General features: G+C 43.1%; 1 protein-coding gene across 1 annotated transcript in view; it reads right to left on the bottom strand.

Annotated features, from left to right (window-relative positions):
* The window catches only part of LOC122931572 (NADH-cytochrome b5 reductase 1), a 294,677-nt gene that overhangs the window by 118,212 nt on the left and 161,218 nt on the right, over positions 1–15,247 (bottom strand). Inside the window, exons 6-7 of the mRNA XM_044285647.1 lie at positions 11,657–11,786; positions 5,687–5,770 (exon numbers count right to left, since the gene is read on the bottom strand). Coding sequence (XP_044141582.1) covers positions 5,687–5,770; positions 11,657–11,786 — 214 coding nt within the window. The remainder of the gene's footprint in view (positions 1–5,686; positions 5,771–11,656; positions 11,787–15,247) is intronic.

The following is a 15,247-nucleotide window of genomic DNA, read 5'->3' as shown; positions in this document are numbered from 1 at the left end:
GTATTGAGGCAGGAGTGTGATATACCTATAATATGATTTATACATAGTGCATGTGCAGCATTTGTGTGCGGTTCTGCTGAGATACCGCAGCTATACAGAGGGACAAACACTATTGTAAGAACTAATTGCAACTGTTGCGATTAGAAATGAGTGAATCGAGGCTGATGAAGTCAAATTCGTTCCGAATTTCAGGAAAAATTTGATTCTGAACGAATGCGAATTTCCTCACGTTTCGTGGTAACGAATCGCATTATTTCCTACAATGGCGGGCGGCTAAAATGGCATCTAAAATGGCGGCTACACGTGTGAGAACATGGGGCAAGAAACTCTGGGTAGGCGGGATGACCCATAATGCCATGCATGCAGCGCTTGTAGACACTGAGGCCTTCCGCATGGCGGTGGCCTTCCCGCGTTACGCAGTCCTCAGCCGCCACTATTTTTCAAGGTGTGCCGTGCCCACCTTACACAAACATGTGTCTCATAACATCACACGGACCAATCAAGCTGAAGCTGATATGCTTAGGGGACAAACAGCACAACGCTGCAGAGCTGTGGCAGGGTATAAGAGACCAGACTGAGCTGTGGCTCAACCTAGAACCAGACATCAGACTCAACCTAGAACCAGACATGGTTGTGTCTGATAATGGCCGTAACTTGGTGGCGGATTTGGAGCTCGGCAAGCTCACACACACCCCACGCCTAGCCCACGTCTTAAACGTAGTGGTTCAGCCATTTCTCAAAACCTACCCCAATTTGCCTGAGCTACTGGTGAAAGTGCGCCACGTGTGTGCACATTTCCGCAAGTCATCGACAGATTCAGCCAGTCTGTCAACGTTGCAGCAGCGCTTGAAATTGCCAGCTCACCGGCTGTTGTGAGACGCGAGCACGCGCTGGAACTAGACGTTCCACATGTAGGCCAGGCTTTGCGAGCAGCAGTGGGCATAGTGGCATACCAGCTGCAACATGGTCATCGCCTTTCCAGTCAGCTTCCGCTATTCACAAGCATGGATGTCTGACCTCTGTGAGGTTTTAAGAAACTTTGAGGAATCAACACAGATGGTGAGCGGTGATAACGCTATTATCAGCGTAACCATCCCACTTCTGTGTCTACTCAAATGCTCGCTGCTCACAAATAAGGAAGACGCATTTGGCCCGAGCCCAATATGTTCGGCCCAAGCCCCCGAGCATTATGGTGCTTGATCAACACTAATATCCAGCCCATGAATGCAATGAACATTTCTTAAGAAATATAGGACATAAATCCAGAGAGTGATAGCTAATATTTGCAAGAAATGAAAATAAATTCTCAGTCTGAAAATACATTTTCAATTTATTTTCAATTATTTAAGTATGGGTGTAATACAGGCTGTTTTTTTGCACCCATATCATGTTCGCAGCCATAGTTATTGCTTCTGATGAACTGCAAGGAGGTTCAGGTATTGTATCCACAACATTGGAATACAAATATAAGGTCAATATCAGACAGGTGTAATACAGGCACTTTAGGGCTAGAGTTTGCATAGAGAGATGGAAAATTATATACCTGTATAATTCTTAATTTTTGCATGTAAAAATTTGCTTTCGCACTCCTTTTGGTTTTTGCATTTCTTCAACACATGCAGCAGTGAATATAGACAAGTATTGTATGTATGTTTGACCTCACATCTTGCCGATTATTTTTTTATTGGCATAATTGCTCTGCTAGATTATGTTTTTTGCTTATAATCACTGTCACAAAGTTGCATGAAAACGTAAATGTAGAATGTGAAAATTTAGAATTTGGCAAAATAGGCCAATGAGGTGCTTCATCCCTTTACAGCGCCTGCTTTGAGTGAGCTCCCATGAGACATCTTCACTGCCTGGCCCTGTCAGTCATTGGTAGGGGTGCAACATGAAGGGAAGTGAACATAGCCTCTGGGAGCAATGATGTACAATATAATTTGCATATTATAAAACATCATGTTCTCAAGAATGCGTTCATCTAGGAAGATGGGATCAAGACCATGATGTTCAACTGTCAAGCACACGTTTCAGGTGAGACACTTTTAATGCAACATACCTGATGACAGACCCCCTTTAATACAGATACAATATTCTTATTTTTTATTCAAACCTTGTGGAATATGTGTGTCCCGGGTAAGTATCCAAGAAGCCTCTCAAATGAGAAGCTTTTTCTGCCAGTCTCCTCTTAAGGTCTCTTGCACACGACCGTATGGCTTTTTCAGTATTTTGTGGTCCGCAAAAAACGGATCTGCAAAAAATACGGATGACGTCTGTGTGCATTCTGCTTTTTGCAGAACGGAACAGATGGCCCCTGATAGAACAATACTATCCTTGTCTGTTATGCGGACAATAATAGGACATGTTCTATCTTTGAACAGAACGGAAAAACAGAAATACGGAAATGGAAAACATACGGAATACCTTCCATTTTTTTGCAGATCCATTGAAATCCATTGAAATGAATGATTTTGTATACGTTCCGTATACGGAACGCATAAAATGAAACGGAAACGAAAAAAAAAAAGTTTGTGTGCAAGAGGCCTAAATGTCTATTCATCTTTTACATAGACTTGAACCTAAAAGAGCTTAGATTGCTAGCACGGCAATCCATAGAATGCTTTGACACTATTAATTATGTACCTGAGACACTGCCATACTAGGATAGAGTCTTAGTAGGAGATAAGAGTGGTCTATTACCTGCCCTCTCCTTGGTGCTGAGCGCTGCTGTCAGTGTACCCGAGACACTGCCGTGCTGGGCTAGAGTCTGAGAAGGAGATAGGAGCGGTCCATTATCTGCCCTCTCCTTGGTGCAGAGCGCTGCTGTCAGTGTACCCGAGACACTGCCGTGCTGGGCTAGAGTCAGGAGGAGACGGGAGAGGTCTATTACCTTCCCTCTCCTTGGTGCAGAGCGCTGCTGTCAGTGTACCCGAGACAATGCTGTGCTGGGCTAGAGTCTGAGGAGGAGATAGGAGTGGTCTATTACCTGCCCTCTCCTTAGTGCAGAGCGCTGCTGTCAGTGTACCCGAGACACTGCCGTGCTGGGCTAGAGTCTGAGGAGGAGATAGGAGCGGTCTATTACCTGCCCTCTCCTTGGTGCATAGCGCTGCTGTCAGTGTACCAGAGACACTGCCGTGCTGGGCTGGAGTGAGGAGGCGAATGGAGCAGTTTATTACCTGCCCTCTCCTTGGTGCAGAGCGCTGCTGTCAGTGTACCCGAGACACTTCCGTGCTTGACTAGAGTCAGGAGGAGATGGGAGAGGTCTATTACCTTCCCTTTCCTTGGTGCAGAGCGCTGCTGTTGGTGTACCAAAGACACTGCCGCGTCTCCCAAAACCTTACAGTAATCATCAAGAAACGACTTTATTCTGGTGTCACTTTTTATTTTAACCTATGAAGGTAAAACTGATAAATCACCACCTGCGCCAAATCACAAAAAAGTATCTCATCCCGCAAGAAATGAGCCCCTAAATTAGACAATCGTCAAATTCGGAAAATGGAAATGAAAAAGAAAAATCACATTTTAGCATTAATGATTTTAATTGTGTAAAACTGAAATTTTTTTAAAGTGGACATATTAGGTATTGCCGCATCCCTAAAGACCTGCTGTATGAAAATGTTACATGATCTACTGTAAAAAAATATAAAAAAATGCCAAAACACAAAACAAGCAATTTTTTTTCTCACTTTGCCCCTTTTAAGTGTAATATTGACTGATCAAAAAAAAAAAATCATATGTACCCAAAAATTGTACCTATAACAATGTCAACTTTTCCTGCAAGAAAAATAAAAGAAAACACAAAAACATTTTTGTTAATAAAAATGCTTTATTATGCAAAACTGAAACAAAAATATAAAATCCGTAACAGCCTGCTCTATAAAAACTGCACATGATCTATCCTGTCAGGAGAACTCAGTAAAAAACAAAAATAAACACTGTGCCACAACAGCCATTTCGTCGTTACCTTGCCTCACAAGCATTATATCAAGCGATCAAAAATCATATGAACTCCAAAATAGCAAGAAAAAAACTGATTCCATAGTTTCCAAAATGGGGTCACTTATTGGGAGTTTCTACTTTAGGGGGGCATAAAGGGGGTTCAAATGTGAGATGGGGCCTAATATCTGCTTTCCAAAATCCATTCGGCGCTCCTTCCCTTCTGCGCTCTGCCGTGTGCCCATACACAGGATTACAACCACATATATTTGGAGCATTGGCTTAGAATCCTGTTGACCCTGTGTCCCACATGTCCACACAAAGGATCCTTTTACCTGATAAGCGAGCATTTTGCTTGTTCTTAGTGTAATCAGTGGTACCAGTGTAATCAGCAGATTATCCATTATCGTTCATACATTAGCAATAATCTGTCTGAACATCTGGTACTGTAAAAGATCCTTTAGGATAGTTTATTTCTCAGCCCATTTATCATTAGGAGTCTGCTTCTCTGCGTATGTTTCATTAATTTCCTGCTCACTCCTCCCACGAAATTTGGCACACAGGTACATCAGGTGTCCGGAAAGGTTTTAGACCGGGTCTCAGCTCTCTAGGATGCACTGTTCCTGAGATATTCCCAAAAAAATGCATTACCCAATAGAAGCCAGCCATACACACGGTCACATGTGCCTTATCAGTCAATAGAAGCTCACAGGCCCATAGTCTCCACATACACACAGTTTTACACCAGGTTTCCTTAACAACCCAGTCATTTTTCTCCAGTGCTGTAGGTCAGCTTTAAAAGGGCAGGGTGCTGTGGATGACACTGTTAAGGGAGCGAAGTGCTGTGCAGATCACAGTTAAGGGGGCAGGTAGGGTGGCCATTCAGGCTACCCTCAAAAGATAGACTTAAAAACCCTGCCCCCAGGTCGAGCTAAGCCATGCCCCCGACCCGGTCAGGTCACGCTCCCTCCCACTCCACAGCCGACGGGGATAGAAAAAATGAAGGTAAAAATCAACTTATGTCAGCTGCAGGGGTGGGAAGGAGGGTGAATTTCTCCCTGCAGATCACGCTCAGACAACACAGTGCTGCTGTCTGAGAGTGAGCTGTTCATGCTGTGGATGTTACTGTTAAAGGAGCAGGCCGCTGTGGAGGTCACTGTTAAAAGGGCGGGCACTGTGAGGTCACTGTTAAGGGAGCGGGGTACAGTGGAGGTCACTGTTAAAGGAGTGGGGTAATGTGGCAGTCACTGTTAAAGGGGCAGTCGCTGTCGAGGTATCTGTTAAGGGGGCCGGGAATGGTGGAGGTCACAGTTTAGGGGACTGTAACCTATAGTCAGTGTTAAGGGGCGGGTGCTGTAGAGGTCACTGTTAAGGGGACGGACCCTTGTGGAGGTCACTGTCAAGGGGTGGAGTGCTGTGGAACTCACTGTTAAAGGGGAAGGCTGCTGTGAAGGTCAAAGTTAAGATGGTGAGCTGCTGTGGACGTCCCATTTTAAGGAGACATGGCACTGTGGGGGGGTCAGTGTTAAGCGGTGGGGGGCTGTAGAGGTCACTGTTAAGGGGGTTGGTACTATAAATGTCACTGCAATAGTGGATACTGTCAATATCTTTTAATGACACACACTAACATTAAATGAAATAGATGAAATATACCCGTGTGAAGCCAGGTCCTTCAGCTAGTTTCTTATAGCGCTCTTGAAAAATTTAAGCTGCACAGTTGTCATAAATCTTCCCCAATGTGTCCACATACCTGTTCCACCTGCTATCATTCCAACCTGACGGGCAAACTTTCTCTCAGCTGGAGATCTCTTGTTTGGTTGAATATCGAAGTAACCTCATAAAAGGAAGCCCAAAAATTGATATTGTTAGTATGTAATAGCAATGTGTGTTTCTAGATTCTTTATTGTGCTCTATGGGGCCTGAATTTGATACTGCTATCCATAATTGCCCAACGAATGGTACAGTGTCCTTAAATACACTGCAAAGCAGAGAAAGTGTTAATATAATAATATTTCATGTATTATGCGCATGTACTACAAATCCCATAAGGTTATGGGAGGTCCCATGTGGCTAGACAGGGCTGCTCCACCCTTCCTCACCAGGTTCGAAGGAATTCCTTTATGGATTTGTGACGAAATGCAAAACGAAACTGCCTTTAAAGGGAACCTGTCATCAACTTTATGCTCCCTGTACTAATGGTAGCATAAAGTAGAGACAGGTGAGTTGATTTCAGAGGTCTGTCATTAAAAAGTTAGGCTACTTTCACACTCTCGTTTTTGCTTTCCGTTTGTGAGAGCCGTTCAGTGCTCTCACAAGCGTTCCAAAACGGATCAGTTTTGCCCTAATGCATTTTGAATGGAAAAAGATCTGCTCAGAATGCATCGGTTTGCATCAAGTTCATTCTCCATTCCACTTTGTAGGTGGACACCAAAATGCTGCCTGCAGCGTTTTGGTGTCCATCTGATGAAACTGAGCCAAACGGTTTGCGGACCACAAAAAAGTCACGGTCGTGTGCATGTAGCCTAACAGTTATATTACTCTGTTTATTCAACCCAATATGAGAATCAAGGCATAATTGAATTTCTTGGATGGACACCAGATTAATGGTTATATTACACTGTTTATTCACCCCAATTTGAGAATAGAGACGTAATAGAATTACTTATCTATTAAAGAAGGTGGACACCCAAATAATGGTTATATTACACAGTTTATACATCCCAATTTGAGAATAAAGGCGTAATAGAATTGCATATCTAATAAACAAGATAGGCACCACAATAACGGTTAGATTACACAGCTTATTCACCCAAATTTGAGAATAAAGGCGCAATAGAATTGATTATCTATTAAACTAGGTGGACTCGTTTATTTAGATAGCTCTGTTCCCTACACAGGGAATTGATTAATCACTTGAGCCTACACTGTGCTGCAATCTCCCTATGTCCTTACTACAGTGTCTGAAAACTCTCCCTATGATCTCCCTACACTGTCCCTATCCCAGATGATACTATTAAAAGCTCTGTAAAACACTTTCCCTTGCACTTATCACATCTGTCCCTATGCTCAGTTTACTGTAAAAAGGCAGAGACCAGACAGGATGAGGCTTTTTATAGGGCTGTGACAACACAGGGGCTGGATATCTGCTGGCTGCACAGCATTATGGATGATCCCTTGTTCCCGAGCTTCTTATTTTGTAACATGTGCAGCAGCTATTTTAGAAAAAAATCCAATTTATTACCATGAAGCACAAGGAAACATCACTTTTTCTTATTCTGGGACTACATTTTTGGCCTTTTGAATCAATTACTGATTTTCCATATAGTTATGCACTGAAGTTAAAATGGTTTCAACTTACAAAGGCCGTCCCGGATCCAATTAATATTGTAACTTGAGGGACCAATGTACTGGCACTATATACTAGCACTACAGGGGGCTTATATATACCTGCGCTACAGAGGGGGGCGGCAGAAAATTATTATATACTTAACTATGGGGGAGCTTCATGATACAGGTGGCACTACAGGAGGGGCATTATAAATATTGGGGGCACTGGTGACATTATTACTACCAGGGATACTGTGGGGGAATTGTTATTATTGGGCACAATATGGACAGTATTGCTATTAATGAGAGCACTGTTGGGGAGTATAGTCACTAATGTTGAGTGAATTGAAATATCCAAAGTGGACTTCGATCGGAATTTTCCGAAAAATTGGTAACAAATCAATTTTTCGTAAAATACATGGGCCAGGGAGCATCCACATCGCTCTATAAAATATCTATCTATAATAAATTATAAAAATTTAGATTAAAGGGGTTTTCCGAGATTTTTTATTAACGACCTATCCTTGGTATAGGTCATCAGTATCTGATAGGTGGTTACCAAGCACACTCAGCCCCAATCACTTCTATTGGGCTTAGCACGATACCAAGCACAGCCGCTATACAATGTATCGCTGCACGTAGATGGCCCTGGCACTCACAGAAGCGCAGGTGCTGGTGCCTTCTAATAACAGTTAATTAATAGGCTGGGTTAATAGGCAGGGTTCCAAGGTATCGGATCCCCACCAATCAGATACTGATGACCTAAGTCATCAGTGTCAAAATCTCGGAAAGCACCTTTAAATTATAATATACAGACGTGGACAAAATTGTTGGTACCCTTTGGTCAATGAAAGAAAAAGTCACAATGGTCACAGAAATAACTTTAATCTGACAAAAGTAATAATAAATTAAAATTCTATAAATGTTAACCAATGAAAGTCAGACATTGTTTTTCAACCATGCTTCAACAGAATTATGTAAAAAAATAAACTCATGAAACAGGCATGGACAAAAATGATGGTACCCCTAGAAAACACAGAACATAATGTGACCAAAGGGACATGTTAATTCAAGGTGTGTCCACTAATTAGCATCACAGGTGTCTACAACCTTGTAATCAGCCATTGGGCCTATATATATGGCTCCAGGTAATCACTGTGTTGTTTGGTGATATGGTGTGTACCACACTCGACATGGACCAGAGGAAGCAAAGGAAAGAGCTGTCTCAAGAGATCAGAAAGAAAATTATAGACAAGCATGTTAAAGGTAAAGGCTATAAGACCATCTCCAAGCAACTAGATGTTCCTGTGAGTACAGTTGCACATATTATTCATAAGTTTAAGATCCATGGGACTGTAGCCAACCTCCCTGGACGTGGCCGCAGGAGGAAAATTGATGACAAATCTAAGAGACGGATAATCCGAATGGTAACAAAAGAGCCTAGAAAGACTTCTAAAGAGATTCAAGGTGAACTTCATGCTCAAGGAACATCAGTGTCAGATCGCACCATCCGTCGTTGTTTGAGCCAAAGTGGACTACATGGGAGACGACCAAGGAGGACACCATTGTTGAAAACGAATCATAAAAAAGCAAGACTGGAATATGCCAAACTACATGTTGACAAGCCACAAAGCTTCTGGGAGAATGTCCTGTGGACAGATGAGACAAAAATCGAAGTTTTTGCCAAGGCACATCAGCTGTATGTTCACAGACGAAAAAATGAAGCATATCAAGAAAAGAACACTGTCCCTACTGTGAAACATGGAGGAGGCTCTGTTATGTTCTGGGGCTGCTTTGCTGCGTCTGGCACAGGGTGTCTTGAATCTGTGCAGGGTACAATGAAATCTCAAGACTATCAAGGAATTCTAGAGAGAAATGTACTAGCCAGTGTCAGAAAGCTTGGTCTCAGTCGCAGGTCATGGGTCTTGCAACAGGACAATGACCCAAAACACACCGCTAAAAACACCCAAGAATGGCTAAGAGGAAAAAATTGGACTATTCTAAAGTGGCCTTCTATGAGCCCTGACCTCAATCCTATTGAGCATCTTTGGAAGGAGCTGAAACATGCAGTCTGGAAAAGGCACCCTTCAAACCGGACACAACTGGAGCAGTTTGCTCATGAGGAGTGGGCCAAAATACCTGCTGAGAGGTGCAGATGTCTCATTGACAGTTACAGGAAGCGTTTGATTGCAGTGATTGCCTCAAAAGGTTGCGCAACAAAATATTAAGTTAGGGGTACCATCATTTTTGTCCATGCCTGTTTCATGAGTTTATTTTTTTACATAATTCTGTTGAAGCATGGTTGAAAAACAATGTCTGACTTTCATTGGTTAACATTTATAGAATTTTAATTTATTATTACTTTTGTCAGATTAAAGTTATTTCTGTGACCATTGTGACTTTTTCTTTCATTGACCAAAGGGTACCAACAATTTTGTCCACGTCTGTATATACAGTCATGTGAAAAAATTAGGACACCCTTTAAAAGCATGTGGTTTTTTGTAACATTTTTAATAAAAGGTTATTTCATCTCCGTTTCAACAATACAGAGAGATTAAAGTAATCCAACTAAACAAAGAAAACTGAAGAAAAGTCTTTTCAAGATCTTCTGTAAATGTCATTCTACAAAAATGCCTATTCTAACTGAGGAAAAAGATAGGACACCCTTGCCCCTAATAGCGAGTGTTACCTCCTTTGGCTGAAATAACTGCAGTGAGACGGTTCTTGTAGCCATCTACCAGTCTTCGACATCGGTCTGAGGAAATTTTACCCCACTCCTCAATGCAGAACTTTTTCAGCTGTGAGATGTTTGAGGGGTTTCTTGCACGTACAGCCCTTTTCAAGTCACCCCACAGCATCTCAATGGGATTCAAATCTGGACTTTGACTTGGCCATTCCAGGACTCTCCATTTCTTCTTTTTCAGCCAATCTTTGGTTGATTTACTAGTATGTTTTGGGTCATTGTCATGTTGCATGGTCCAGTTCCGCTTCAGCTTTAATTTTCTAACTGATGGTCTCACATGTTCTTCAAGCACCTTCTGATACACAGTAGAATTCATCGTGGATTCTATGATGGTGAGCTGACCAGGTCCTGCTGCAGCAAAGCAGCCCCAAACCATGACACTTCCACCTCCATGCTTCACAGTTGGTATGAGGTTCTTTTCTTGGAATGCTGTGTTTGGTTTACGCCAAACATGTCCTCTGCTGTTGTGTCCAAATAATTCAATTTTGGACTCATCTGTCCAAAGAACATTATTCCAGAAGTCCTGGTCTTTGTCAACTTTATCTCTGGCAAATGTCAGTCTGGCCTCGATGTTTCTCTTGGAAAGCAAAGGTTTCCTCCTTGCACACCTCCCATGCAAGTTAAACTTGTACAGTCTCTTTCTGATTGTAGAGGCATGTACTTCTACATCAACAGTAGCCAGAGCCTGCTGTAGTTCTCGAGATGACACGTTAGGGTTTTTGGAGACCTCTTTTAGCATCTTGCGGTCTGCTCTTGGGGTGAACTTGCTGGGGCGACCAGTCCTGGGCATGTTGGCAGTTGTTTTGAAAGCCCTCCACTTGTAGACTATCTTCCGGACAGTGGAATGGCTGATTTCAAAATCTTTTGAGATCTTTTTAAATCCCTTCCCAGACTCATAGGCTGCTATAATCTTTTTTCTGAAGTCCTCTGACAGCTCTTTTGCTCTCACCATGGTGCTCACTCTCACTTCAACAGTCAGGAGCACACCAAACTAAATGTCTGAGGTTTAAATAGGGCAAGCCTCATTCAACATGCAGAGTAACGATCTACTAATTATGTGCACCTGGTGTGATATACCTGTGTGAGATCTGAGCCAATTTAAGAGGGAATACATGTGAGGGTGTCCTATCTTTTTCCTCAGTTAGAATAGGCATTTTTGTAGAATGACATTTACAGAAGATCTTGAAAAGACTTTTCTTCAGTTTTCTTTGTTTAGTTGGATTACTTTAATCTCTCTGTATTGTTGAAACGGAGATGAAATAACCTTTTATTAAAAATGTTACAAAAAACCACATGCTTTCAAAGGGTGTCCTAATTTTTTCACATGACTGTATATATATATATATATATATATATATATATATATATATACACACACTGAGCAAAAATATAAACGCAACAGTTTCGGTTTTGCTCCCATTTTGCATGAGCTGAGCTCAAAGATGTGAAACATTTTCTACATACACAAAAGACCCATTACTCTCAAATATTGTTCACAAATCTGTCTAAATCTGTGTTAGCAAATATCTCTATTAGAGGACGTAAAAAAAATGCCGCTTGCAACTAACATGTTATGGCACTTTTGTGACGCAAAATAAATGATAAATATCTCCCCATGTGTAGCAGCACCCAAATACAGAGATATAGTACCTTTTCCTTGATATACAAGAAGTCCCTTTGGACCTTGAAATTCAATAGTTTCCCCTATAGAGAGATTGTCCAGGTACTGGGACATCTTGCCTCCATCTGGAAAGTCTGGATTTTGATATTTAAAGTAGACCTTTAATAAAAGAATGGTACAATAAGAAATATGTTTTTATATATTCATCTTTACTGTATCCTTTATTAGTATTCAAACAGCAGTAAAGGGCTTAGCTCACCTGCAATCACTTAGGGAGGCACAGAACCAGGCACTGAGTATAATCCAAGGAGAGATATCCAGCTTCCAATAAAAAAGTGATGCCCTTTATTCTTTAAAGCAATAAAATATCCAATGACACCCGTTCTACACTTTGAGCTACAAAAGATGTAGGGCCAGATTTATCATTAGCTCAAGTCAGAATAATGGAGTGAAAAAGTTGCAAATTTTTGCGCAATCGCTTAAACTGCGCAAAAATTCGCAACTTTTTTCTGCTCTGCACTATGCTCGCCAGTTTTCTGAAAGTGGGCGTGTTTTCTTATGTAAATGAATCTCTAGACAGATTTACTATTGGGACTATTTAAAAAGTCGCAAAAAAGTCGCAATTTCACTCCAGTGAGGACCATGCTAATCTTATGAGACTTTTTAATAGAACATGCGACTTTTTCATAAAAACGTGCGACTTTTTCATAAAAACTTGCGACTTTTTCGTAAAGATGTGCGACTTTTGTAAAGCTGCTTACTGACGGATAAACTGCTACCGTCAAACCACATTTATTACAGTCTTAAAGGGCCGATCATAAATCTGACTTGGCTAAAACTGACTTTAGCCATATGTTAAAGTGGAGTGAGTTGTCAGAGTCGTGATAAATCTGGCCCGTAGTGTCTACTTTATGAAAGTAGCTGCGGATACATTTCTGATACAATAGTGAGGGATGTCAGACAAATGTTTCCTTATATGCATCTCGATGTCATTTGTAGTGCACCCAACTTACTTCAAGGAAAATGCACTGCAAGTGGTTAGATATACAGCATATTCAGTGTTACAATTTAAATCAAGTTCAATAGTAAAAGTCTCTCCACTTGCAGAAGATGTCACTTTTTGAGAGGGTTGCATATACTTACAGCAAATCCTTCTGTTATGGCTATATTTATGGCAAGCGCCCGACTGTATAGGGAGGGTGCTCAGGGACTGATGGTCCTCCCCCTCCCCCCTTAGGGTGAGTAGGGAGTCTGGTTCCGTAGGTGGCAGATTAGAGTCATTAAGGGTTAATTTACTGGGGATCCTCCTTAGAGAGGATGGGGGCGGTGCAGCAAATCCTGAGGGTTACATATAACCCCTCTCTGTTCTGGTCACTTCCTCTTGCAAGTGTAAGCAAATAGGTGTGTTATGTACCCCTTTGCTCTGTCCACACTAAGGTGCTGCAAGAAGGTACTGCCCTTAAGGAAGCCTCCTGGCGGGTTTCATGAGGAGGGTGAGGATTATCTGCGCTCAGTTTTGAGCAGCCTCAGCTCCTCCCTGCCATCCTCCTCCCCTGTACCTGCTTCTGTGCCTAGTGTGGAGCTGCCGCGGCATGCGTGCAGCTCCAGCACTTCACTGGGGGGCCGGCGGTCTGCTCGGCGTAACCGCCACCAGCCCGACTCGGTCATAATCCCCCAGCTGCCCGCTTCTCCTGGCATGTCTAGAGCGGAGTTCCAGCCCAGCCTAGTGAAGTTTTGCAGAGCTGAGCCGTGGCTCCGCCCCTCCCCAGCGGTGCTTCTGGCACATAGGTGTTGGGCAGCACATGCCAGGCAATTTTGTTAAACATGAGGGAAACCCCCACACCCTCTCCATTGTAGTCCCTATTGTGCCCCCCCCCCCCTGCTAATGTAGGGCAGCATGGGGGGTTACTGCAGCTCCCACTGCTTCAGGCAGAGCTCCTTCAGTGCCCATGATGCAAGCTGGAGCGCTGTGCCTGACCCCGCCCCCTTCCCCTGCAGCGCTTACAGGGCGCTCGTAATGGGCACCACTTGGCAGGCAAGTTCTTTTGTCACTATGAGGCCTTGGGAGAGCTCTTCGCCTGCCCCTAGCATCCCCCTACACCCCTTTTCCATCCCGGATTACAGTGTTACTGCTAATATAATATTGCCTCAAAGTGGAGTTACTGCTACCCCTGTCCCTTCTAGTACTGTTGGGTGATCGGGGTCTTTGTTGGAGCCTGTTATGGACCCCCCTTTTGATTGCAGTGCACCTGCTCCTTTAGGCTTGCCTCGCAGGGTGTTCCTGCTGTCCCTGCTTCTGCGATCGGTGCCCCTCCAGTACCATTGGGGCTATCTGGGTCTCATTTGGAGCCCATTTTGGCCACCTCCCCCTCCCCCACAGGTCACGCAGGTGCAGGGAGCTCTCTGTTTACGCAAGCGCCAGTCACATCACCGTTACAGGGTTTCCAGGAGAAGTGGATGCTCCAGATCCTCCAGGTGGCGCTCACTGTTGTCTTTGGACGGAATGTCAGGCGCATCTGAGGAGTATGGTCTGATGTTGCGATCGAAAAGTGTAAGCGGCTGGTGCCTGACCATCAATCCAGGGTTCACTGCAGCGACCCTGTGGGATGGAATTCCTGTACCCGCTCCTTTGGCAGTGCCGTCCCCTCCTACGACTGGTGGGGGGGTGGGAGGTCTTGTGTAGATTTTGAATCATTACATTATATGGGCACTTTTAGATACGGGGTCCCCCTGCCCCTCCAGTCGAACTGGTAGCTCTGTGGTACCACAATAGCTTCATGGGTAGCATTCCTGGTTTTAAAACTCCTTTGGTTTATGTTAGTTGTGTACAGGTTTGAAGCTGGGAGGTTTCCCAGTCATAGTTTACCTGAGCTTGTGCAACTGCGGGTTTAGCACTTGGGGTATCCATATCCTATAGAAGAGGTTTTTCTCGACTATACGTCCACAAAAAAATAACAAACAAATAAATAAATAAACATACACAGAATGCAACAAAGCCCTTCTGTCAGTGTCGGTTTCGTGCGTTGGTTGCCACCTGGCACGGAAGTGCAACGCCCCCCCCCCCCCCCCTTTAAGGGACTGGTTGGGCCAAGTATGTGGATTCCCAGGGTAGTGTAGCAGTAAGGCCACAAGTTGATATGTGTGGCGGGTATTTTGGTTCCCCTACCTGGAAACGGTTGGATTCTTAATGTGGTCGTCAGAAGTAGTGCAATGAGTAATTAATTTGTATGGTGTAGAAATCCTGTTAAGTCCAGAATGGATTGTAAAGAAATGTGGATGGGCACTCATATATGGAGGTAATTAGGACACAATTTATTATTAAAATATACAATATAGATACAATCACAATATAAAATCCGTAAATAATGTGGTACAATGAATTATACTATTTTCAAGAACTGGGGCTGATGACCCAAGCAAATCCCCACTTGGTACTCTCAGGGCTGTATGGTCCCGGGAGTTTGAGTGTTATAATGCAGGTGGGATAATTGCGGTGATCAGTCCCTGCTCAAATCTATGATATTTCTCTATAATAACATTGATAGGATACCAACATGCCTATAAAAACATTTTTTCACCTATGGTGATATAATTGGTCCTAAAAGGTATTGCCACTTCGA

Source organism: Bufo gargarizans, chromosome 3 (assembly GCF_014858855.1).
Source record: "Bufo gargarizans isolate SCDJY-AF-19 chromosome 3, ASM1485885v1, whole genome shotgun sequence".
In the NCBI taxonomy this organism is placed as follows: Eukaryota; Metazoa; Chordata; class Amphibia; order Anura; family Bufonidae; genus Bufo; species Bufo gargarizans.
Note: the sequence above shows the minus strand (reverse complement) of the source record. Positions and strands in the feature narration are given on the sequence as shown.